The 27,463-nt window shown below is 47.8% G+C and overlaps 1 protein-coding gene across 1 annotated transcript in view; it reads right to left on the bottom strand.

Moving 5' to 3' along the window:
• UBE2B (ubiquitin conjugating enzyme E2 B) overlaps positions 1-27,463 on the bottom strand; it is a 350,201-nt gene that overhangs the window by 251,842 nt on the left and 70,896 nt on the right. Inside the window, exon 2 of the mRNA XM_069652555.1 lies at positions 6,602-6,682. Coding sequence (XP_069508656.1) covers positions 6,602-6,682 — 81 coding nt within the window. The remainder of the gene's footprint in view (positions 1-6,601; positions 6,683-27,463) is intronic.

Raw genomic sequence — 27,463 nt, 5'->3', positions numbered from 1 at the left:
TATCTAGAGGAACAAAACCAGGATGCCCAATGTTCCAGTTATTATATGCCATCCACCTAGAACCACTTTCGAGCAGGATTAGAACCACCTATTTCCTAGGTGGTGCCATTTGGCAAGAGGGTTCATAAAGTGGCAGCATTCGCAGACGGCATGCTGCTAACACATCCTCAGGAATCCCTAAAAGCAGTAGACCAGGCTCTGGCAGAGTTTGGGCAGGTAGCCGGCCTGAAAATAAAAAAGGGACAATTCAGAGGTGCTGATTCTACAAATATCACCAGAAAAGGAAGAGGAGATAAAAGCCGGTTCAGCGTACTCTTGGGCCCCGAATAAAATAAGATATCTGGGAATATACATAACAAACCATTGACCAACTATTCTGGGCTAACTACCCCCTCTAATGGAGGTCATTAAGAACATGTTCATAGCTGGGGCCCTTTAACCATATCATGGATGGGTAGGATTAATGCCTTGAAAATGTTGGTCCTGCCGAAACTACTGTATGCGTTCATGGCAATCCCCGCCAAGGTCCCGACGTCTTTTAGAAAGCTACGCAAACATACACAGGCCTAGATTTGGGAGCAGAAGAAACCAAGAATACCACACAAACTGATGCAGCAACCTAGGAATAAGGGGGAGACGGGAGAACCCGACCCAATAACATTATCGAGCAGCTCAGATTAGAGTGTTGAGGGATTGGACAAAGCAGGACAGAGGGAAAAAGTGGAGGGAAATGAAGAGCGGTGGTGGGTACAGATCTGGAAAAGGTATTGTGGCTAACCCGGGAGGATAGACCCCGTAACATGTACTGCAGTGATATTGAGGCCCTATTAGGGCAAACGTGGGACGAGGCAGTAAAGTGGTCAAAAATTACTACATTCCCATCGCCTCTTACCCCAATTTTTAGGAATCCACAATTTAGGCCAGGGTGGGCCAAGACAGAATTCGACAACTGGTAAGAAGGGGGATGTCGGGTGCTAAGCAATCTGTTCGACTGAGAGGAGATAAAACCCTTTCTCCAATGTAAAAGTGACTTTGGAGTAGGGGGAATGGGAAAGATTCCATTATGCCCAGTTGAGACACTGGGTCCAGCATCCAAACGTAAAGGAAGCAGTGACACGCAAATTAACCCATTTGAGAAGTACGTTTCCACGAATACAGGGGGACAGACAACTAGTGGGGGCGATATACGGACTGCTCAAAGAAGGTGAGGAGTCAAGGGGGGGAAAGAAGGTTCATGAGAAACTGGAAAAGGGAAGTCAATCAAGAGATCAACACCTACCAATGGCAAAACCTGTGGGCGAATATACCCAAACTGACAAATTCATTGCAAATTCAGGAACTATGGACAGAAATGATGTACCAATGGCTCCTCACTCCAAGTAAAGTGGCCAGAATCTATCGGACGACACCCAAAGCATGCCGGAGGGATGCGGGGAGGAAGGATCATAGGTCACGTATGGAGGCAATGGCAAATAATCAAACCATTTTGGGGGATGATTCAAGAGGCGTTGAAGGATATACTGGGAGTAGAAAGGTTGAAAAACAAAGGGCGGTTTAGAATGGGCCTAGACGTGGAACTAGAAAAGTTGCCCATGAAAGCCCAACAAAAAATATACGCAATCCTGACAATGGCAGGTGCCTTGCTAGTGGTCCGTAAATGGAAAGCAAAAGAGGCACCCAAGGAGCACGAATGGGTGGGAAAAAAACTTTGAATTTGGCAGCCATGGAAAAAGTGACATATTCACTAAGGGGAGAACATCAGAAATTCCTCTTGGACTGGGACTTGGTGATGCAATTTCTAATGAAGGACTCCAGGGGAACCTGGTGTCCAAGGAAGATGAACCTTCTGGGTCTGGTATGAGAAGCAGCCCCTGCTAGAGAGTAGGAAAAACTACCAAAAAAAGAGAAGGGAAGAAAGAGGGCAAAAGCCACCAGCAAGGAATCAGGACGAGAGGAAACAACGTGAGTAGAGAGCAAGGACAGACAGACAGAAGAAACTCTGAGAAGGGAAAGGGCGGCGAACGTGATCTATAAGAGGAAATGGAAAGGAAGAACATAGACTTGGGAGGGAGGGAGGGGGAGTTCAATGTTTTACAGTATATGGTGTATAAGAAATGCAAATAAAAATATAACTGAAAAAGAAAAAAAAAACACGACACTGTTACGTTTAGAAGCCCCTCCCTAGAATTAATTTGTCCTTGTCCTTTGGAGGAGTCCCTCCAACAGTGAGCACTTGGATATTAGCAATAAAGGTATTAAATAAAGCACAAGTGCGCAACTTGGATCATGGTCCCAAATATCCTACACTTGCCATAAGGCAAGCAGGCCTTGCAATACCAACTGGCATTAAGGAATCAAGTTAAATTCGCCTAATGAAATCTAGCCTTTTTCACTTCCTTGGTATAATAAAAAATCATGTCAGACAGTGCTATCTGGATACAATGGCATCACACCATGCAGTGGTCTTAAGGATATCAGACCATGATGCTCCAACAGTCTTGTGTATGCTTGCCAAACTGTGTTGCCTGGACAGATCGAAAACTGCCCATACAAGGTTAGCCTACTTGAATTTAGTTACGCTCTGCAGACTATTTTCTGGCAATGAGGCACTAACTAGAAATAACGAAACTGGATAGTGCTGGGCCAACAAGGTGGTAAACCTGCCTTCAATGCCAACTTCACATATTGGAATCCTATTACCAACTGATAAAACCAGACTATACTGCACGAACAGGACCTTATGTCAACAGGTCATGCCGAGCAGAATATAATCTGCACACAATGCACTAACTGGGCATAATGGATCATGGTCATGCTGTGCTAAATGCCCAGGATTTAAAGCGAAACAAAGTACTAGCATTGCATACTGGAATGTGGCCAAATATGCAAGAAAGGCATAATGGAAAAACAACAATGATGGATTAACTGGGTTTGAGTAGCTTGGCATATATTGAGAAAACAGCACCAAGTGCTTGGCTTTTATGGAGCAAGAGGCAGGGGAGGGTGCATTCTGGCTCCAAACTAAAATCATTTGCCCAGTGATGCCCTGCACCCAATTTCAAAACCTTGTATATGGGAAAGGTAAGAATACGTAGGATTTTCATGACAGTAACTGGGGTTTTGATGGCAATGGTTGGATACCCTGAGGTAATGTTGCTAGTACTTGAGAATTGTTTGAGTATCTGTGGTTTTGAGGGTTGGGGTCCGGTGGGAAGGGGGGTGGGGGGTGATAGTAATAATAATAATGGCTTTAATACCTAGGCTTTTGACTGCAATACCACAGAAGCGTAATAAAAGAGAATATTATGGCTAAAATAGGCAAATGCTGCTTGTTCCAGATCACAGAATGGCAATAACTGGCAAATAGTAAAAGTACATGGCCGTATGATGCCAGTGTTCTGCTGGAGGCTTTTCCTCCGGCTATAATGCAGTGGTAACAAGAGTTACCACTGCATTACCACCACTTTTGGCTGCACTGCCGAACGCGTAATGAATCCCATGGTCTGGTTGTTGAAGAGAACTTGTATGTCTGGTACAGTCTTTCAATGGATATGCTACTTTCTTGCCAACAATTTGTAACTGTGGCTTTGCCCTAATGCGAAGGGTCCTCCCTCTCCTCAGAACTGATAAAGATCTGCTTATGGCATTGTGCAGGCATTAGCGCATAACTAAGTACAATTCTAAAAAGACAATACAATGACACCCAAATTTCCATCCATCTGGAGAATGTATCACATAATTATGAACACACAAACACCATCTTTGAGCTCAGGGTAAATTCAAGATACTAGTAGGGGATTTATGGGACTCAAAAACAAACCACATACATCAGCCTTCCCAGTTCGTCATTTTCCATCTCTAGCCTAACCCAAAAAAATAAACCACAACAAATTCATTGATGGTCAGAGAATGTTATAGGCAACCAAATAAAATACTTAGCCTCAAACGGGAAGTAAACCCCAATAGACCCCACCTGCGGTAACAAATGTAGCCATCAATTCTTGCAAGAGATAGTGTACTTCTGGTATAGGTTTATGATAGTACTTGGTAAGCAACTTATATTTATTTTTACATTTGTAGCAGCGCACCAAACCAGAGGGAACCAAGACGCTAGTTGCAAGACAGGTTGCACAGTTGGAGACAGCAATATGTTAGCGGACAGAAAGACAGAGGGTTGTGAGGGGTGTGGCCGAAGAGGTACGTTTATAGGAATTTGCAGAAAGTCCAGTAGGATTGTTAAGATCTCAGAGTCATAGGTAGAGTGTTCCATAAGTCGCTGCAATGACTGGGAAACAGGTTCCTCCGGCTCTAGCCAGTCTGAATCTCATCGTGATGAGGCTGTGAGCGCAGGCAGAGCAAGTCAGTCTTGAGGACTGGGCGCTTACATTTTTGGGAGAAGTAAGGCGGGCAGTGTTGGACAGGCATCTGTGGGTAACGAGAGTTCACATATAGGGGGCAAAGCACATCTCTTTTAGCGGTTGATATGTGCTCTCGCGCGGTAATGCTAAGGGCAGCTCGGAAGCAGTTATTCTGGTAGACTTGATGCTTATGGATGTTTGTTGATGTGCCTGCAAATAGTACATTACATTAGTGAAGTCTGGAGCCGATCACAACCAAGGCGATAGTGAGGTAGCTGTTGGGGGGGGGGGGGGGGGGGAATAGGAACGGTCTGCAAGCATTAATGGGTTGGAAGTGTGGGCTGCTGAGGAAGCATTAGCGTTCACTTGGCAAGTAGGAAGTGGGTGGCATTAAGGTGAACACCCAGTGACCCAAATAGTTGGTTTAGGTTACTGAGCATAGTTGTAGATCCTACAAGGATAATTTCTGTCTTTTCGTCATCGAGACTGTAGATGAGCAGCCATCCAGGCCTGGATGGTTTGGTACGCTGTGTGTAATGTGCCGGCCGAGTAGTCACCAGCGAGGGGAAGGAGGATGTGCATATCATCTGCTTAGTTAGTATAGGAGATGCTGCACGTGTCCAGGAGGTTGAAAAGCAGTTTAGTGAAATGGTGTAAAGTATAGGAGAGAAAGTCCACAGAAAGGGGACACTTACTGTGAAACATATGGGGTTGTACTATTGTAAACTAAAAATCTGTATGGAAATGACTGACGGTATATACGTTCTGTTTCGTGTTCCTCACTAAATTAAACACACAAACTGATAGTATTTTTATGTTACTTTTAAAACATTTCTGCCAAACAAAGAAACTGAATAAAATAAATCAAAATATCTTCATTTGTAAGGCAGATGACACATGCCCTGATGGTCATGGCATGTGCTTTTTAAGATAACTTGAATAGCCAGCTTTTTCTTTGGTGTGTGTGTGTAGAAGGCTAGCGATAGGGCAAGTTACCTCTTCACTATACCCTCACCCTAGATAAGCGGAGCAACCAGCACAATCTAGGGCAAGAAATACACAAGGGTATAGTTTAGTGTGGTTGAAGGGCAAGTAAGATTAGGGGCACATTTCGTGCCAATGGAAATTATGGATAAAAATGTAAATTTACTGGAGACTTTGTTGTGTGAACATATTGACGAGTGGAGTCTCTAGGGGGAGACCCTGAACGGTCCCATGCGCGCGTGCGCGCGTTTTGGAAGCTACATCAGTGTGCCACCTACTACCTCCGGCCTACCGTGTATTGCCCGATACACTAGTGCCGTTTTTTTTTTTAGCTCCGACTCATTCAATTTAATTTTGATCCCTGCAATTGTTGTGGGTGCCCCAAAAGAACAAGGTAGTAAGCACAATATAGAAACGATACACTGAAAATATTAATTCATGAAAACCTTAAATACAAATATGTAGCATTTCATATAAAATCAGAAAAATGTGAAGCTGTATAATAAAAACATTGAATGCAGTTCCTGAAAGCAGAGAACCTTTACCGAACACAGAAAGTCCCTACCCTCAGTGACACGACCTGGGGGATTCAAGTACGAGAGGGGCTTAAATTAGACATAACATGCTTCGGTGCAGAGAAACCCCCACCTGCCATCACACGTCCAGATGAGCAGCATCCCTGTGACCGTTTAAAGGGAGATCCAACACGCACACAAAATGGGTGAGGGGGTGGTCCCCGATGACAAGAGTGCACATGTTGAAAGGCCTGTTAAGAGCCACACTACTTCATTTTAATGGCAGGTGCTGTGTTGCCGGCGGTGGCTGGAGTGTCATTTCCAAGTGCGCCATTCCTTTCCCACCCATTTCACCAACAAGAACACAATTCTATAGATATCCAGAATGGGGCTGGGAGAGCGGGGGCGGAGGACGGATGGGGTGGGTCTCGTGGACAATGATAACTCCTCACAGAAGAAACCTATTGCGAGAAGCAGCAAGCTGTTTATGTGCTGTACAATTCTTTTGAAAACAATATGCACAGAATAAGCGCTAGACAAGTTCCTTGAGGAAAATAAAATCGAGCAACAGAAATAAATCTGCAAGGATTTTATTAATTCTTTGACAAACTGTACATAACGAAGGACAAACAGTGACAACCAAACAGAAGTTTTATATTAACATACACACTTACTTTGACGTATTCTCTCTAAATAATCAAGTTTGATTACTAGAGCTCACTTAACATAAAATGTGCTACTTACCCAAAAATAACTGCATTCCAAAGCATGATATTATTCTCTGATGGGGCACCACTAACACCAACAGGCGGGTCCTCCTGTAATCTGAAAAGAACACAAAGTGCGAGCAAAAAGTTAAATGTATTTAAAAAAATTTAAAATAAAAAACAAAGACACCAAAGGTGCCCTCACTGCACTTTTAAGGATGGAACTACATTGCAGTTAGCAAAGACAAGCTAACATTAAAGTAAGACACCACTCATAGCATACAACTCGCTACAAAATTCCATTAAAATGCAAGATAAGGGAGACCAGGGCCGCTTAGCACGTTGTCTCCCTTGTTAGGGAGAATTCTCTGTTTAGGCTGAATTTCCTAACATAGTGAGTCCCCCAGCAGCTTTGCTGGATTTTTGGGGTTTATTTTTTTCTCCTGCCAAGAGTGAGATTCTTTTACCCTCACTCTTGGGCATGATTTGAGTGTGTTTCTTTGACTCTAGATGTGTTTAATGGGCTATGGGGTCTTTTACTCCATAGGGCTTCATATGTTTTTGTGATGTGTGTTACACAGCACCCTCAGTGCAGTAACACAGGGGTGTCATAGAGACCCCCCCACTATAGACTCCATACCCTGGGACTGACTACTGTCTCCCAGGGCATGTAAAGTCACCATTGGCTTTACTAGTCCCAAATTATTAACAGAAACCAGTACAAACCATCATATTGTGGACGTACTGGACGGGGCAATTCGATTGCCCCGGGGTCTGTTAGTCGAGGGGGTGCGTCTCCGTCCCCCCTGATAGAGTTTTGGCTGGTGGCAGTGGATACTACTTTTTATATTGGACCGCAAATATTTTCCTATGGGATTTTCCCATTGTTCGAGGCTACCGACTTTAATTATTTAATTCCTATAGCCTCGAACATACCGCTGGTTTATTTATTTAATATTAATTCTCCGGTTGGTTTTTGCCAGAACTCGGTTCTAAAATGGCGTTTGTGTTCGCTTCTATGACTCCAACCCAAGTTGAGCCCTTTGTTCCACTTTTTGGCGGGCTTCTCCACAGAAGCCTTCAAAAGTGGTGCCACTCTGTCTGGGTACCACAGGGGGTGTGGGAGGGGGTTTAGGCACCCTGGACTGTTACCTTGGTAACTCAAGTCGCACTCTTGTATGATTGGCCCAAGTGGCACTTAGCACGTTTGATTGACATCTAGGCTGAGTGAATGGGGGTATGCTGCATAAAAGCAGGGCTTTGGGGACTGGAACTTCAGAATTCGCCACAGGACCTAAGAATCCGACGAGGGAGAAGCTGAGCCGACCACTTTTCCCAACGACAGAGGAGATCTCCAGCCCGGAGAGTCTTCTTCCTTCGACTGGTGGGGATAACCAGTCTGCTTCCTTTTTCGCTTCCTGGAGCATCTTGTGGCCGCCTTGCCTGCCTGTGCAAAGCACCCCAGCAACCTGGATACCACGTTTTACCACTAACGCGAATTGAAGGGTAGTACCTTTAACCGGAAAACTCCGCGGCTGGTTTCTTCCCTGGCAGTGCAACGACCTTCATCTTTCCTCCACGTCGAGATCTTCTCTTCCTCTGGACGACGCCGTGACTTGCACCCGCTGCCAGGAACAACTGCCCCCGCTGGAGGATCCTTTCCACATAAGGTACCGCGTTCCGCCTGGCTTCCCTTGCAACCGACTGTACGGGGTAGATTTAGCCCCCGGCTTTCGAACCTGGGTTAGCCTGGGACACCCTGGCTAAACTTTTCTGAGCCCAACTAAAACCTTTCTGAACTCCCTGCAAGACTTTTTAAGCCTGTTGTCATTGTGTGATCTTGGATGCATTTGTGCTCTGCTCTCTCCAAGAGTGGGCCCGGCCTATGGACTTTGGCTCACAAGTAACTTTTGACTTTCCAGCCTAGCTTAAGAGGTCCTAAGTATTAGTGTGGTGTATTTCCCTACATTCTGCCTTTTTCCCTCCCTTTTTCGTTAACTTATTGGAGTGCCATCTATAGTTAAGCGCTCACCTCTGTCTGGAAATAAGTGGTGTTAACTAAGACTTGTCTGATAAGGAATAAGGGATGTATATATAATAATAGTAACTGTGTTAAGAGTGATTTACAATAATAGTGCTGCAGTGTTTCAATCAGTGTGTTTTTAAATAAATAATTATATACCTTGATACCAAAGCTCTGGTCAGTGTTTGCTTGTGCTATTGTGTCAGAGTGCCTATTGTGTATACTTTGCATACTGCCTAACTCTTCTTGAGGGAAGTCTGACTGCTCAGCCACAGCTACCAGGTAAATCTGGGTGATACAGACTGCTACCAAGTGGGTTTACTGCTAACACCTGTAGTAATCTTTTGCAGTGTCCCCAAAGGGAACTGCACAGGTTTCTGCCTAACATCCCTTGCCCACCGACGAGCAATAACTGAGAAATGACTGAATGTATACACTGCCCGACGAGAAAGGCATTGATGGACCCTTGACGGCCCAGAGCCGTCACCGCTGGAAAATCAGGAGAAGCCATAACAGAGGGCGGGCGTGATCGGCAACGATCTGACTGCGGCCTGACAAACGAGATGAGGAGCCCTTAGTGGCAGGCTCGGGTGAAAGGCAGGGTTGCTGCCAGATCCCTGTGTAGAAGGGGTGGAGCCTACAAAAGTGCAACGATATACTACTGTTCAGATCCCAGGGGGGCTGACGGGACGGCACAAGGCCAAGAGGGGCCCGGTCCACATCACTAGACGACAGACATCGAAGTGGGGACCCTGCAGGACATGATCACGGCCGCCTGCACAACTTTAACAAGAGAGGTAGCCTACCCGGCGGCACAAGGAGAAGGGAGGGGGTGGTACATGCGCACAGGAGACTAACCAGCGCACAACGGGCACATCGGCCCATGAGCAATGGCCCGGGTGTGCATTTTCACGGGGCTAGAAACACGGGGGACCAGGCTCATGAGGCGGCACAAAGGAGATCCCCTGCAGCGGCAGATGTGTGTACACGGAGCAGGCCAGGGCTACATTAGGAGTAGTCACGTTAGTGCCCACATCAGAATGTTAAACTCATGCGGAAGGAAGGAAGGAAGGAAGGAAGGAAGGAAGGAAGGAAGGAAGGAAGGAAGGAAGGAAGGAAGGAAGGAAGGAAGGAAGGAAGGAAGGAAGGAAGGAAGGAAGGAAGGAAGGAAGGAAGGAAGGAAGGAAGGAAGGAAGGAAGGAAGGAAGGAAGGAAGGAAGGAAGGAAGGAAGGAAGGAAGGAAGGAAGGAAGGAAGGAAGGAAGGAAGGTCGGTCTCCAGGCGGGTAATTTTTTGAGTTACCCAGCAACAAGTCGAGTGGCTGGGGGGGGAGGGTCAGGGGGGGGGGGCTGTAGAGATGGGGAGGCCCCAGCCTTGTTGTTAACAGGGAAGTGACGGCCAGAGGGCCCAACATCATGGGGACAGGGGGGAGCCCCCCGCCCCCATTTTGCTTTACTCCCAAGACCCACACTCACGGGAGGGGAGGCACAGCTACACCCGCGTGAAGGGTGGTTGGCTCCCCAACTCTCTCCCCCTTAAACTCCCCCACCACTGACAGTGACAAGTAGGGCGTTATCAAAGAGAACAATGCATGCTATACCCACATACTGTGGGCATCCTACACAGCTTTAAAACGCACGTTGCGCCCAACAACAACAGACGACATGGAAGGCGACCGCACATCCCAGGGGCGACCATGAAACCTCTACCAAGGCGGACATGCATCTACTACTGGAGGAAATCAGATCAAAGTGGGCTAACTGCAGTAGCTGAACTAAAGACGGGTAGAAAAGGTTGAGGAGAAAATAGAAGTCTTCGAGAAGAAAGGTTACTTACCTGTAACTGTGGTTCTCCAGCATGGGTCTGGCATGGATTCACATGCTCATGAATATGTCCGTCAGGCCAGGAATCCTCAGTAAAAAAGAAAAAAACAGTTTCACTTTCACTTACAAACTGTCTTTCTCCTATAAACCAATCACTGAGCTCTGGGTCATTTACTGCCCCCAGCCAATGCCTGCCCTCTCTCCAAGCCCTTCCTCTGGCAGCCATCTTCAGATTTGGTACACGTAAAGTGGCATTATGACCAAAAAGAGCCGCAGAGGGGCAGAAAAGAGGGTTCCGCATGTGAATCCATGCCAGACTCATGCTGGAGAACAGTTACAGGTAAGTAACGTGTTCCTTCTCCAGCATGGGGTCTGGCATGGATTCACATGCTCATGAATAAAGAATACATAGCAGTACAACATACACAACCACGGGGGGGTGGCAAAGCTGAACAGAAGCAAACACTCTTACCTCCAGAACAGGCTCAGCTTCAAGTGACCAGGTTGCATAACACTGCTGGGCTGACCCTGGACTCCCCTCTGGAATCCATGTTGATGCAGTAGAATCTCGTGAAGGTGGGCGTGGACCTCCACGTAGCAGCCCTGCAGATGTGACATCTGCAGGGGCACACCAGACAGGAGCGCCGTCATCACAGTGATCGCTCTGGTAGAATGGGCTCTCCGACGGCCTGGCAGCAGTCAGTTCGCCAACCAGTGACAATGAGTGATGCAGCCGGAGAGCCACCTGGAAATGGAAGCCTTGGACAAGGGCTTCCCATGGTTCACAGGACCATCACAAAGTTGAGATGTCTTCCGGAAACTCTTAGTGCGGGCCACATAGAACTCCAGAGCAAACACCACATCCAGCAAGTGCAAAGTCCTTTCAGCCGGCAACAAAGGCATCGGAAAAATACAGGCAACACCAAAGGCTCGTTGAGATGGAATTCCGATGGAAACTTTGGCATGAAGGAGGGGTGCATCCGCAGCACTACGCGTGTGTTGAGGAAAGTCAGATAAGGCCGATTGCAGGATAGGGCCTGGATCTCAGCTACCCTCCTAGCAGAGGTGATGGCCATGTGGAAAGCCGTCTTCCACGAAAGGCACTTGAGAGTGGCTTGATGCATAGGATTGAAGGCCCCCCCCCCCCCTCATGAGCCTCGTCAGAACCATGTAGAGTTCCCACGGCGGGGCGGGAACGACTGAAACAGTCCTTGGAGGAACTCCTTGACTAGACGGTGTGACCAAAGAGAAGGCCATCCTGGAGATCCGGCGTAGCGGGAGATAGCCACCAGATGCACTTTGATGGAGGTGTGAGCCAACCCAGCCGTTGCCAAAGACAACAAGTACGGAAGGATCTGCGGGGCCATGACCCTCAGAGGGTTGATCTTCTGCGTCCAGCACCACGTCGCAAAATGCTTCCACTTGTGCCCATAGCATTTGGCCCTGGCAAGGACTTCCCTGGAGTCCGCCGAAGCTCGTATCCACCAAACTCTAAGGCTGCAGGAGCCAAGATTTCAGGTTCAGCGATCCTGGGTTTTGATGTAGGATTGCTTTTCCTTCTCTGGTGAGCAGAGCCGCGACCACTGGCAGCTTGACTGGCGGTGACGTTAACAGGTTGAGAAGGTCTGGGAACCAAATCTGCCTCGTCCATACCGGGGCGACTAGGATCATCCTGCACCGTTTGAGTCGATTGACGACTCGCAGCAAGAGGGGCAACAGAGGGAACACATACAGGAACAGGCCTTCCCAGGGGAAAGTCGATCTGGGGTCTGCCCCACCTGAGGAAGAGATGGTCCACTTGATCCTGCCGAAGTTCCCACTCGTGGCAGGAGCGAAGCTCCCTGCTGAGGCAGTCAGGCGATGGTGTTCTTGACTCCCGCCAGGTGAAAAGCAATAAGGAACAGGTATTGGGCAACGGCCTAGTGCCACAAGTCCTGCGCCTCTCTGGAGTGCGCTGGAGATCTGGTTCCCCCTTGCTTCCTGAAGTAGAACATCATAATGGTATTGTCAATGAAGACCTTCACCACCTTGCCCTTGAGGGGCGGAAGGAAAGACTTGAGGGCCCAGAACACCGCTCGCAGTGCAAGGACATTAATCTAGAGATCCTTCTCTCCAGTAGCCACAGGCCTCTGGCGCAGAGACATCCGGTGTGTTCTCCCCAGCCTTCCAGGGAAGCGTCCATGGTGACAGTCTCCTGGTACGGGGGACTCTGAAAATCTGTGCCCCGGCGACGTGGAGCGTACGCCACACCACCTTATCGCTCAATGGAACTCCTTGTCAAGAACAATTTTGGTGAAGGGGCAGCATCTGCAACCTGCAGAGTCTGATCAGGTAGATACACAACGACGTGCCGAGCAGCGACTTGATGGTCCTCACTGTGGCAATCTTCAGTGCCAACAGCCGTCGCACCTTGCCCAAGATGGACGCCATCTTGTCTTCCGAGGGGGCCCACCAGGCAGGCGACCGTGTCGAGCCTGGACCCCAGGAACAGAGTGTCTTGTGGTGGAATCAAGCAGTACTTCATAGTTTACAGAGAACCCCAGATCAGTCAGCAGCTGGACAGTCCTCTCCGTGTGGTCAACGGCGATCTCCCTTGACTTGGCACGGATGAGCCAGTCGTCGAGGTATGGATACACAGGTTTCCCCTATAGGCGCAGATGGGCCGCCACTTGTGCCAGGCACTTCGTAAATACCCTGGGCGCTGACTTCAGTCTGAAGGGAAGAGCATTGAAGTGGTAGTGCTTTCCCTGTATGAAGCATTGGAACTTTCAATGTTTCTCGTGAATGGGGACGTGGAAGTAAGCGTCCTCCAGGTCCAGCAACGACAAAGTTTCCCTCCTCCAGTTGGCAGAACATGTGCTGCAACATGACCATCCTGAATTTTTGGGACTTGATGCATTTGTGGAGTCGTGGCAGGTCGAGAATGAGCCTCCAGCCCTCAGTCTTTTTTACTAAGAGGTATCTGGAGTAGACTCAGCCCCGGAGTCGCTTTGGAACCAGCTCGATCGCCCCCTTTCCTCAACATGGCCCGTACATCCTGCCGAAGCTGAGGGATGTGTGGTTCCTGCCGGGCCGCCGGCAGTATCCGCTGACACTTTTTCGCTGGAATTCTAAAGCGTGCCCGTGGGCGAGAGCATTCAGCACCCATCGGTCGATGGAGGCGTTTTTCCCACATGCTAATGAAGCCCGCCAGCCGGCCTCCCACTGGGGTGCATGGGTGGGAGCCCAACGTCTTGCCTGGTTCAATCCTGCTTGGGGGCTGGCGTGCTGCCTTGGGAGTGACGATGGCGGCAACCTCCGAAGGCCTGCAACGACTAAGGCCTCCTGGGTTGTGGAACAGGAGGGTTGGTGATATGAGGAAGATCATCTGCCAAAACCCTTCGATGACCTGCCCGATTTCCCTCCCGAGGCACGAAAGGACAGACTGTGCTGTTGCAGCATGCCCAGGGCACGAGCCATCTTCCTGCCGGTCTGGATGGCCTGCAGCGATTCATCGACGGCCTTTCCAAAGAGGTTGTCCCCGTCAAACGGCATGTCCAGGAAGCTAGTCTGAACTTCCTGCCTAAAGTTGGTAGCCTTCAACCAGCCACGACGACTGAGGCAGACAACGTTCCCCATTTGGCAGAACCATGTGTCCGCAATGTCCAGGGCCACAGTGATGGCGTGGTCCGACGCCACCTCGCCCTAGGATCTCGGTGCTTTGACCCGTTTGTCCTCAGGGAGGAATTCCAGTAGCGGGGTCATCTTGTACCATAACCCACGGTCATAACAGGCCCAGATCGCTAAAGCGTTTGCCGCCTTCACCGTCGTAGCCACTGAGTAGATGTCCTTCCTACCCACTGCATTCAACTTCTTGCCCTCGTCGTCCAGGTGAACGGAGGCAGACAGGTTGGAAGACTTCTTCTGCGCAGCCGCCGAGACCACAGAGTTCGGTGAGGGCTGTGACCGCAGACACTTGGGTGCAGACTCCGGCACCCAGCGTTACTTCTCCAGCCGGTCTCTTTGTGCTGGGGCTGAGGCAGGGTTATTCAGCAGTGCCAGGCCCTCATCCCAGACATCGTCCACGAGAGGCACCGCCAGAATGGTTTTCCTTTTCGCCTCTCGGCGTTGATAAAGGAAGCCCTCCTTCTTAGTCTCCTCCGGTGTTAGCTGGAAGAATTCCGATGCGCGGGCGACCATGGAGTGGATCGAGCCACCTTCGTCCGGGCGAGAAACTATCGGATGTGGGGAGATTCCGCCGTCTGTGTCAGTCGTTGCTGCGTCTGTCCCGGTATCCCTAGCGGGGAAGGCACGTGGGGCGGCTGGTGAGGAGGTGTAGGGTGCCTCTTCCTTTTTGGCAGCGGTGGTGGGCCCGGTGCCAACGGGGCCAGTGGTGCCACTGGCATCCTCTTCTGATCTCCAACACTAGCATGTGGAGAAGCGAAAGAATGTCCTGTCACAAGTCTTTCGGGGGGTGTCAGGGGAGCAGGCTTGCTGGGCCCAGCGTTTAAATTGTCCTCGTCAGCGTTCCTGCTGTTGTTGTCCCCCCTCGGTGACCACCTCTTCCTCAGCGTTACCGCTGTTGTGGTCTCTTATGTCCTCTGGGATCATATGGACGGAAACCAGGTCCTCTTCGTCTGAAGAAGAAATATCCGTGGCCTGGAGCACTTCCACTCCCCCCTTTTTTTGTGTCCTATGGGGTCGGTCTCTGTATTAGAGACAGCATCCTCTTCTCTGGTGTCCACCGGTTTGGCCGAAGCCTCTCGCCTGGGGGGTGGGGGGGGTGAATAATCACTATGGCTGTCTTCGGGGCACCCTGGACTGGGTCAGCACCTCTCGCCTTCGAAAGGGCGGCAGCCACCAACTAGGTAGTCGAGGACGACTGTGCCTGTATCACCTGGGCCTTCACGGGCAGGTTGGACACCTTACCCTGCGACTTGGCCTTCTCCAGCTTCCCCTGCAGCTTCCCTGGAGTAGCAGACTTCCTCTTCAACGAAGAACTGGAGCGATGGAGGCAGATGGAGAAGCTAATGCACCCTGCTCTTCGCGGGACCCGCTTGCGCAGCGACCCCGATGGAAACAGACCTGTGGGGCTTGGCCTTGTCTTGGGCCCCCACTGATGGAGCGCCCTCAAAGGACTTAGAAGCCCGCTCTGACTGGCCGATCCTGGGTGAGGCATGCCCCTGTGTGCCACACTGTGTAGAAGCCTTGGCATTGAGCCATGCTGCAAATCTACTGTGCCGATCCTTGGAGCGTTTCGTGAAACGAAGGCAGATCTCACAATCCTCCTCCTTGTGGTCCGGGTGGAAGCAGAAGAGGCACAGGGAATGCTGGTCATCCACAAACACATTCCTCAAACCGCAGCTGGTGCAGAGCTTAAAGAGGGAACTCTCGTCGTCTTCCTGGCGTGGTCCAGCGTGCGGTGTAGGCCCGATGGCCTTCTGGAATCTTCAAAGGAAAACTCGACAATTCTGCCCTTGAGGGGTCATTGAAAGACGTTGACAAATAGATCCCTGCTTGCCGAATGAAGAACGAAAGAGCGCACGGGCTCTATCCTAACAAAAATAGGAATTAACCTAGCAAAAAGCACGAAAAATGTAGAAAAGCTCCAAGAGTGACACTCAAGGACTCCAAACACTTGAACGTGTGGTACAAATCTGAAGTTGGCTGCCAGGGGAGGGGCTTGGGGAAGTGGGCAGTCATTGGCTGGGGGCAGTACGACCCAAAGCTCAGTGATTGGTTTATAGGAGAAAGTGAAACAGTTTTTCTTCTTTTACCGAGGTTTCCCGCCGGACGACTGGGAATATTCATGAGCAGGTGAATCCATGCCAGACACCATGCTGGAGAACCACCAATTATCTCCCAACCTCATAGAAATGAAGTTCGACGGCTGCTTCACAGACTTGGAACAAAGAGAATCAGATCTAGCAGACAAAATCAATGGCCTGGAAAATCAGGAGAGACGATCTAACATCCGCATTATGGGCCTGAAGGGATCTGGGGGCGAATCGGCTCTCACTGGAAATGCAGGTGAAATCGCTGGTAGACAGTCCATTTTCTGACCCTTCTGTCACCAGCAATAGCATTTGATAGAATCCATCGAGGAGGGGGAGCCACCCAATAAACCAAAACCTGTAATCGCTAAATAGCACGACAAAATGGACATTGGCCAGAGAGAAGGGGCAGATTTAATTTGAGGGCTCGAAGATCAAAATATATCTAGACCAATCTGTCCTCACACTTTCAAAAAGGAAAGATTGCCGCCCCCCCCCTGACAAAATGGCTGCAGCAGCAGAATTATAAGGTACAGATGGGGATTTCCATTTGTGCTACGTTTTTAACATCGAGCAGAAAAATATAGGGTCACAAAAAAAGAAGGTGGACAGGGTCCTCAAAAGCCACTCTGTGGTGGAAATCGCTGAACCATTGAAGTTGATGCACATATCTACCTGGCCGGATTGATGTTACTTGGAAATCCCAAATCAAGAAGGGGGTGGGGGGAGGCCAGCTCGCACAAAGAAATTCCACAGATAGAACACTCCATGAGGAGGAACACGGCCCCGTCCGGGGGAGGAGAACAAAATATAAACAACTATTGGTCTTAACAGAGATGGAACAGCAGTAGGAGCAGACGTGCCCAGACTCCCTTAAGCAACGGGCCCTCAGACAGAGGTTTATATAAAAGGCAGTTATGAAGTTTAGTTTAGCCAGGAGTCTTATCGGGTGTCCAATATTTGTTGGGTTGTTTATGTGGGAAAGGGGCACTACCTGGATGGCCCTCATTTCTCTAGGCGGGGGTGTCTCAATTTTGGGGTGACCACTGCAATAGGACAAAGGGAGGATGGGGGCTCATGGGGATAATGCATGCGATTTGGTTGCTCATCTACATTGCTCTGTGTTATTGGGCATTGGGAGGGAGAAGTCGAGGGAAATGTTGAATGAGGGGGTGGGACTACACATCTTGGAAATCTTTGAGACACACAAATCAGACAGCAAGGGGCTGTTTTTTTTTTTTTAGTGCTGCAACTTTTAACAAGGATGCTCCAAAAAGGGAATACAATTCGGATCACAAGTTGAAGGGCCTAGATTCCCCAGTTGATGCGTGTAAGGGAACCAGACAGTCTGGGGTGAATGTGCTCTTACTACAGGAGACATAACTCAAAAAAGAAGTGGAATGAAGACTAACTGGGAGAGATTTTGGGGGGTGGGGGAGGGAGTCTTTTGGTCATCTGGCCACAAGAAAAAGGTGGGGGTGGGAATACTGTATCAGAAATCCCTGGGTTGGAGTTCTTGCAGATCCCAGTGGGGGTTGTAGGTAATGCTATTGGCAGTCAACGTAAAATTCATGGCTACGAGGGGACACTGTCTAATATACGCCCCTATCAGCAACAATACTCATTTGCCAATTCAGTCTTGACATTTCTAGGCACGGTGGAAGTCGGGTCAGTTAATCTGTGGAGAGACCTTAATATGATCTTGGATCGGGCGCTAGATTAGCAATCCACCAGGGTGGGAGCAGCACCTCCACCAGTACATGAACGGGAGAATTTACGGACAATTTGATTGTATTGTAACAATATTTATAAAGCGCAGCAAAGACCTGATGGCATCTAGGCGCTAATATCTGAGAACTATCTTCTAGATACATGGAGATCACGGAACCCGCAGAAGTGAGAATTCACATTTTATTGCCCCCCCCTCCCCCTCGACCCCACACAGACGTTTTCCAGAATGGATTATGTATTAGATGAGGAACAAGAGCATAGCATCATTGAAGCAGAGGTGTACATAATCGGATGATGGGATCACAACATGTGTGGACTGTGCCTAGACTTGGGCCTGCATGCTCCCCTAGATAGACAATGGGTCTGCAACGACACCCTATTTAGGGATGCGATATTCGAAGACGCTTAAATTAAAGATGTTCTTCAACAAAACGAAGGACATTTTGCTTAACATTATCTAGGCGGCAGCCAAGGGGACCTTTCGGGGTCTGTTGATATCTGAAGGGGCAGCAAATAAAAGAGTGAGTGTTGTTGGGAGTCTAAATTGAAGCTTTTAATCAGGGATAAAGAAGCTGCCCTACACACAGAAACAGACCATACCAATAAGTTGACAAGTGAGGTTAGGGTCTTAAGACAGGAACCTAATGACATCTGGAGGGGGAGGCCCTAGCCGAGTTACGCTACCTCAAACAGAAGTTCTATGAAAAAGGCAACAAGACGCATACTCGAACAGCGGCCCACCTGAGGGCACAGAGAGGAGCGAGCAATATGTAAAGTCAAGGATGAAGGGGACTCACTGTTAAAGCAACCACTGTATATAACCCAAAGGTTTAGCCGATATTATGATAGTCTTTACGCGACTGAGGAGAACGGTGGGATGAATGACAGCCAGGCATATCGGTCAGGCCTTAAGGACACTTGGGAGGAAAACACGTTGTTTGACGCCGCGATCAATGGGGAGGAGATACTCAATGCGATCGAGACTGAAGGCAGGATCCGCACCGGGACCAGACGGGTTCACATGGGCATTCTACAAAAAGTATGGCCAGTCACCAACTCCATTTCTGGCCAAGCTGTTTAATAATATTTTAGACACAGGGGGAAGCACCTGACTCGTTCACACAGGCGAGAATAGTGGTACTTCCCAAAGAAGGTATGGGCAAATTGCAATGTGGGGCATAACGCCCAATATCCCGACTCAATGTGGGTGGACGCGAAAATCTATGCCAGTGTCTTGGCAGAGACTTAGTAGAGTGCTGCCCAGGATGATACTTAAGAACCAAGTAGGCTTCATAGGGGCAGGCAGGGATCGGACAACACCAGCAAAACTCTGAATCTCATAGCAGTAGCCAGTGAGGATGACGTGGATGCGGTCCCGATCTCTGTGGACGCAGAGAAGGTGTTCAAAAAGGTTGAATGGTCCTTCACAGAGGCTATGATGCAGCCATACATTCAGAAGCTCAAATACAGGGAATGAGGAGATTTGGGAAAGAAGACAAATTGGCGCGATTTGCAGACGACATCCTGACTTACGTCACTCAACCTATGAGGTCTATTCCTAGACTCATCACGGCAATCAGGGATTATGGCAGACTGTCGGGTTTTAAAATCAACCTGGTCAAAACTATGGCCTTGCCATTGGCAAAGGCCAACACGCGGAATACCAGGCAATAGGGATCGCCCGCAAGCTGATAGAATTAAATATCTAGGAGTAGTCAGGCAACTTAGACAACCTCTATCAGGCCAACGACCCCCAGTTGTAGGGAAGAATTAAAAAGGATGTTCAAAAATTGTCTGGCATTATGCGATCTTGGCCGGCGTGAATGATGGGAAGAAAAATGTTCTACCAAGGTTATTGTTCTTGTTCCCGGCCCTCCCCATTATCTTGCCTGCCACATTTCATGCAAACTTACAGAAAACATTTCTATGGGCAGGGAAGAGGCTGAATAGCTTACCACACCCTCCTACAACCTACAGAAGAGAAAGGGGGTATGGTGTTTCTGGACCTCTAACAATATCACAGAGCAGCTCAGCTACGCGTGCAGTGGACCACTTAAAGGATAGTTCCGGGACTTTTTTTTTATTGTTCCTATGGTTCGCCAATGTGTTTTTAAGCATAAATCTGTAGATCGTAGAAAACTTTCCTATGGACCTTACCCGACTTTTCGTCCATTAACGCACTCGAAAACATCCGCCATTTTATGATAATCCTATCATTTCCCCCCATCGCCCTGGCTCACCTGCTTTTGCGGCACTAAATCAAATCCCCTGCCCCTGAGCCTGACATCAGCAGACGCGTACCGCCCATTTCCCGTTTCGTGTCAACATTCGCTGCGCCTCAGCTAATGAAGTGTCGCCATGGAAATGGCAGGACGCCTCTTTCCTCAATAAGTATAAACACACCGTTTCACAACACACAGCAGCAGATTTTCGATTCCATTACTCTCTGTGTGTTACTTTGAGTATTCTGTGACTCGTTTCTGTGCTCTGGTCAGCTACCTTCGTTGATTGTAGCCCGTGTGAACAGATACCAGTACCACCGCAATAAATTATTTTACTTTCTTTACCACACAATGGCTACAATAATGCCGTATATGTACTAGCCCGAGTACACCGAGGAAGAACTACTGGAAAGGCAAGCACGCGAAAAACGATGGGGATTCGGACGGCAGTTGGGAGGACCAGTCAACGGATGAAGAGCCTGGACCATGTCGCATGGACGGCGTCTCCACCTGGTGCACGTGCAATCGGTGCGAGCTAATGCCAACTGAGGAGGAGAACTGCTGCTGCCGTGAAAATTCCGGGTGCTTGGCCTACATTTCGGAAGGCGAGCCAAGTCCGCAATGCATCACCGAGCTGCCAGAGTTCAGGGAAGCCTGCCTCTCACGGACCGTGTTGAGGAAGATGATGGTGATGGTGTTTATGCATGAACTTCGCGGCACTGTTCGTCCGCGTAATCCGAGTAACGAGTAAGTATACTCTGGTTGTGATGTCAGTGATGCCACTACTATGTCATGGTCGTCTCCCACATATAAAATTACATCTACATATCATTCGAATGCATGTAAATTGGTTCCATATTGTGCATTTTCTAGATAGAATTTTTTTCAAAGCAGAATGACATTTTTTACCTGAATCGACAGTGATAAGAAAGTTTTGTCATTTTAATACAGTTTGCATCTTTCATTTTCACAGGTGGTACAGGCTGGTGGCCTATCGTTGCTTCACTTGGTGGCTTCACGGGAGGCTCGGACACCGCGTTCGGAGAGTAATACCTGCCTGTGCGGTACTTGCCATTAGACAACATTTCCCCAGCGACAGTGGACAATACCGCGGATTTTCCCTGGATGTGCTGCAACCGCAACTTTACAATGTGTAATGTTTATTATTTATGTTCAATTGAAATTAAGATCTAAAATAAAACCCAACATATATTTTAACAATGGTTGTTTTGATTTTTAAATGAATCTAGTGTGTCTCCATTGAATAGTCTTCCTGTGCCTTGTCTTGTCACACCACATGTCTCCGGCCAGCATCCTCCCTCACGCTGGCCGCCCACCTTCAATCCACATAACCGTTGAACCCATATACAGCAGACATACATATGTTATTTTGCGGGTTGGCATCAAGCCTCCCGGCCTTGCCTCCTCCCCCAAAAATACTTACCACACCACTTTGTTCAAGCGTTGGCAATAAAAGGAAGGCCGTTGGATTTTATTGATACAAAACATGGTTATAGGTAAATAATCAATATGGTTGATCATAATAAATCATCCTTTTGGGCACCGGGTACAGAGATGACCACCTCTGGCCCGTGCCGCCTTGCCACCACAGGCCAGCCTGCTGCTGACTAACTGCCTAGGCATCCAGGGTCTCCAGGGTGAACTGCACCCATATATTCTCCTGGGAGGGTGAGGTATTTATAAACTCACCCCCCTGCCTTCCATGTACTAGATCCTGCAGCCAGCCTCTTACATGGAGTTAGATGGCCTCTCCTTGGTGAGGCCCTGCGGCAAACGAGTCTTGTCTGCACGACCACCGCCCCAATCCACCCCCCGCCCTATCAAAGGCAGTTCGCACCGGGGTACTTGTGCTGGCAACTGGAGCTGTCAGGGAGCGATAAAGGCCAAGAGGTGCCAAAGACCAAGTACACTTCAAAGTGGTCTATAGAGCATGGGTTGTTGTTCCCATGTCTACCTCCAGACCCCGTGTCTCCTGTCAAGCATCCCCCCTCACCCTGGACGCCCCCCTGCAATCCACATAAGTGTGTCTCCATTCACGAGTCTTCCTGTGTCTTGTCTGCACGACCACCGCCCCAATCCACCCCCCGCCCTATCAAAGGCAGTTCGCACCGGGGTACTTGTGCTGGCAACTGGAGCTGTCAGGGAGCGATAAAGGCCAAGAGGTGCCAAAGACCAAGTACACTTCAAAGTGGTCTATAGAGCATGGGTTGTTGTTCCCATGTCTACCTCCAGACCCCGTGTCTCCTGCCAAGCATCCCCCCTCACGCTGGACGCCCCCCTGCAAACCGCATAATGCCACGACTTATACACGTCATTCATTCACAAACACACCCCTGTTTCGAATTCTTTATAACCCACTTCATATTTCTAATGAGCACTTCTTTGCGCTTTGCTAGTCAACCCGTGAAGGTGCTGGCTATCTGCTCTTCGTCTCTGTGAAATTCCGTGACCACTTCGAGGAAACTCCTCAGTTTGCAACCTGTGAACTGCTCCCTGTTCTACGACAAGAAACTACTCTGATCCCTGCATCTAACTGTTTGTTCGTCAAGGTAAGGCCATGTACCATAATCATTTTGCGTCCAATTTCTTTTCGTTCAAGACAGTACATGCAAGGAACTAGTCACATGTTCTGAGTTTACATTGGTATTCATAGAGAATTGTTGATCTTTACTTTTCAGAACTTTCCACAATGCTTGCCTGTTCCATTGGCGGTTGCCCTTCGAAGGCCCATAATAAATCTGAAGGTACTATAATGCATGTTTTCCCTAAGACAATAGATCAGATAAGAGAATGGGTCCGATATTGCGGATATCCACCGTCTGAGCTTGAAAGTAGAGTCATGGAAGTCTTTGCGGACAAGAGGGGTGATCGATACCGCATCTGCAGCAGGCACTTTACCTCTGACATGTACTCCACATCATTGCTAATAAAGAAGAACACACCGCGAGCGAGGCGAAATTTGCTCTCAACCGCTATTCCCACTCTATTCGTCCACATCCCTCCACTGGTGAGTCAAGTTTACGTATTTATCTCTCGGCCTTGCGGTAGTGTGTAGCATTAGCTAACAATAATTTCCCCATTTATGTATCCACCCAATATGAAGGCGGAAGATTCTCCATCCGTGTCGTTATTGCAGTCATCAGCCACTTCAAGCGCCTATCGGGTAATCTTACTTGGCTATTCTGCCACTGACTTGTTTTAGGCATGTTAATCAATAGTTTTAATTTACCTTGTACTCGTCCTCTAGTCTTTGTTTTAAGTTATAATTATTGTTATCCAAAATAATGCAAGTACTGTCTTTCAGGGAGATGCTGAGGAGTCCAACGTATTGACGACTACCGTTGATGTCACTCAGATGCTCGAGGTACGTTTCAGGACAGTTCCGTCGCCCTCCTATGTGTCTTCTTTTTTCAATATTGTGTTCATTACTAATGAAAGTCCTATGTTTCAGGGAGTCGAGGGAGCATTAGTCCAAGAAGAAGGGGGAGCATGCTGTTACGGGTCGGCGCAACAGCTTGCAGAAGTGTGCACCGCAGTTACATCGTCCCTTGATGTTCTTATGCATTTCGAGGTATGGATACTGACAGTTCGATCAAGCGAAATCATATGACGTGATTACATCCGCTATACTTCCTTCTTTATTAACGCAAGTACTATGTTTCAGGGAGATGACGGAGCTTCTTCTACAAGAACATCACCCCTAGTAGTTGATGCAGATCTCTGGGTGGTGACACTTCCAACGATCAAGCAAATCGAATCATATTTACATATCCATTATTTATTTTAGACAACTGATCATTTGTGCAGGTCTATTTAGATGAGCCGTTCACGCCTGCACAAAGTTTCTGTTCTTTTTATCAAAATAGAAAACCATACTAATGCAATTACTGTGTTTCAGGGAGTCACTGAAGCATCATCTTCAATAATATCATCAATGGAAGTCTATGAGGAGCCCGAGGTATGGATCTTGACAGTTCCATCTAACTAGATCAACAATGCGTGAATAATTGTCGTTTGAATGTTCTACACAAAGCGTTCATTCGTGTTTTGCTATTGAGATGTACGTGGGTATTGGTCCCCAAGTACATTTTGTGTTTTCGATATTATTATACATACTAATGAAAGTTCTATGTTTCAGGGAGTCGATGGAGCGTCAGTGCGTGATGGATGTGCTTATCATGAAAATATCGTCGTTGCAGCGCAAGAGGAAGTGGAGACATGCACACACGAGTCGGAGCAACAGCGTCCTGATGTGGAAGTTCGAGGCAAGAAAGTTTCAAAGAAAAGAAAGCAAAAGAAGGTTAGTGTCCTGGTCACTATATTATGTTGTTTTTCACTGTTAATAGTTCAATACTGTAAGTTGTGTTTAAACTGAACATCCCTTTTCCAATCTGTCCTCTAGTTGCGAGTGGGTGTACGAACTAGATCTACACAGACAGTGAAGCGAACGAGAGATGTTGCTTGTCAAACCTTTTGGCAGGGACTTGAGACTGGAGATGCATCGTGCCAATGGGAAGAATATGAAGTGATTGACAACGGAGCTATACCACATCCAGCCATTGATAGTGAATGTCCTCCTGGTAGTTCGGATGCAGTCGGAGATAAATTCACAGAATCCACACCCGCAAAAACTATGACCGCGAGAAAGTTGAAATTGTCCTATTCACCCATTGCCGGAGAAGGAACAGATGTTGCAATGGAAGAGAATGAAGTGGACTACAATGAAACACCTTCAATATCACTGAACATAGCGGAAGACGATATCAGAGATTCTACCTTTCATGTGAGTGACATGTCCTCAACGTTACAGGCCGAACCAGCTGGGATGCAGAGTGACAGTATAAGGAAAGAGGCCAAATTCATTGTATTCGATAGTTGTTTGATTGATATTATTATTCGGTTGAAATGTGGGCATTCGGTAGGTGAGGAAGTATGTGGGGAGCCATTGATTAATGTGACTCGTGCAATTCGAGGCACTAACCTTAAAATACATGCCACCTGTACAAAATATCATCCTTTCTCATGGTCTGCACAACCCATGCTGGGACAACTGCCAGCAGGCAATCTACTTTGTGCAGCGGCTGCACTTTTTAGTGGTTCAAGTTTTAAAAAATTAGAGTCTTTCTTTCAGTTTGTGGGAATCCATTTCATTGCGAAAACTCAGTTCTACAAATACCAAACCGATTATCTATTTCCAGCCATTAGCGAAGCTTGGAGAATGGAAAAAATGTCTATTGATAGTACATTCGCGGGCAAACGGTTCAGGCTAGCCGGTGATGGACAGTGCGACAGCCCAGGATTTTCAGCCAAGTACTGCACCTACCACTTTCAGGACATGGAAAGTAAGAAAATTGTGAGTTCGGTGGTCGTGCAGGTGTCACAAAGTACATCCTCAGTGGCCATGGAGAAAGTTGGCTTTGTAGCATCATTGCAAGAACTACAATCGCGGGGAATGGTGATCGACCTGATAGCCACGGACAGACACGTTTCAATTGCCAAGACAATGAGAGAAGAGTACAAAAATATAAATCACCAATTTGACGTTTGGCATCTTGCAAAAACAATCAATAAAAAATTGTCGGCTGCAGGTAAAAAAAAAAAAATATGCAAGGTATTTCACAGTGGTCCAAGTCAATCAGCAACCATCTTTGGTGGAGCTCAAAAACATGTGGAGGGTCGCTGGAAATTCTACTGGAAAAATGGCGGTCAGTAATGCTACACTGTACAAACGTGCACCGCTGGAACACGAACCAACATTTCCACAATTGTGAACATGGCCATTTGTCCACAGAGGAGGCACGGAAGAAGAAGTGGTTGATTCCTTCATCACCCACTCACAAAGCCATTGAAAAGATTGTATTTGATAAAACTATAACAAAAGCTTTGAGGGGACTCACGGAATTCTGCCACACAGGAGATTTGGAGGTGTTCCACAATATGTGCCTAAAGTACAGGCCAAAACGATTGCATTTTGGCATGGAGGGCATGATAAATCGGACTCTTTTAGCGGTCTTGGCACATAACCATAATGTTGGCCGTCAACAAAGTAGGACGACCAGAACTTTAGGGACGCTTCGCTACAATAAGGCCTTCACTAAAAGAAGTAAACAATGGGTGATCAAACCAGTGTTTGAGGATATGCAATATGAGTTTATTGAGAGACTTATTGTTGACGTCCTAGATAGGCACATAAATGGAGTTGTGAACGAACCTGTGCAGGGGACAACTGCATTGCCACCCAACATTGCCTCTGTTCCATGTCCACCTAAAGAAGAGCTCATTGAGAAATACACATCACGGTTTAAATGATTGTAATTTGATTGTCTGTTCTCTCGAGTCTCCTCATGTCGCAGGCCCATTGAATATGTGTATCTATCCAACCTTGTTCATTTGCGCATTAAATTAAACCAAACAGTAATATAAATCATTTTTCAAAAAATATAGAATGTCTCCGTATTTATGGTTCTGTGGGGCTGCAAAGCACGCAGACAAAATGCAAAGATGGAGTGTAAATTTCAAGTCCTGTGAGACGGCCTTACACTGAATGTAGCTAACTAGGAATGTGTGTTCGTTCAAAGTAAAGGTCAGCTGCTTTGATTTTTTCTCGGGTGCCAGAATGGCCCACGACTCAGTATAAGGTTCTATTGTTATTTGACCTTGACAGGCCGGGACCACGTAAGAAACGATAATGAATATAATTTCAGAAACAAAAGCCATTTCATGTTCGTTCATAAGAAGAAATAACGTCGGCATAGAAGGAGTGGTATTTCGGGGCTGCCCTACGCACAGACACAATGGAAAATGCAAATATAATGTAAGTAACTCTTTAGATGAGTTTATACCGCAATTTAATTACTATACAGTAGCTTTAAAGACGGGTTAAGTTGTACTTGTTCGTTCTATGTGGCATATTGTTTTGTACCGCGCACTATCTTGGGGAGAACCGTCTTCTTTTACGGAAGCACCTCAAAACCTTCCTCTTTGCTTCTGCTTTCTCTCTCCCTCTCCCCTGCTACAACTGGTCCACTGTCTGCGACCTCGGTCCTGGACCCTTCCACTCTCCACCTGCACTCCCTGTCAACCCCTGCACTGGGGGACTGTCTCAGTATCCTACAGACCCCCCTTGACGTATAAAACCCAGTTGCACTGTCCTAGCTATGAAATAATTTCCAGACCTAATATATAAAATGAATAATTTTAATAAAGATCTGATGGTGAGACTAATTTCATTTTTTATGTATTTCAAATAGATACATCATCCATTATTGTCTGTGTCACGAGTACCAGACACCGGCGGATGGCTTCTATAATCGCCAATTGCTTCTCC

This window comes from Ambystoma mexicanum, chromosome 3p (assembly GCF_040938575.1).
Source record: "Ambystoma mexicanum isolate Mex_15411 chromosome 3p, UKY_AmexF1_1, whole genome shotgun sequence".
Classification (NCBI taxonomy): domain Eukaryota; kingdom Metazoa; phylum Chordata; class Amphibia; order Caudata; family Ambystomatidae; genus Ambystoma; species Ambystoma mexicanum.
The sequence above is the reverse complement of the archived record's forward strand: the minus strand, read 5'-3'. Positions and strand labels throughout refer to the sequence as shown.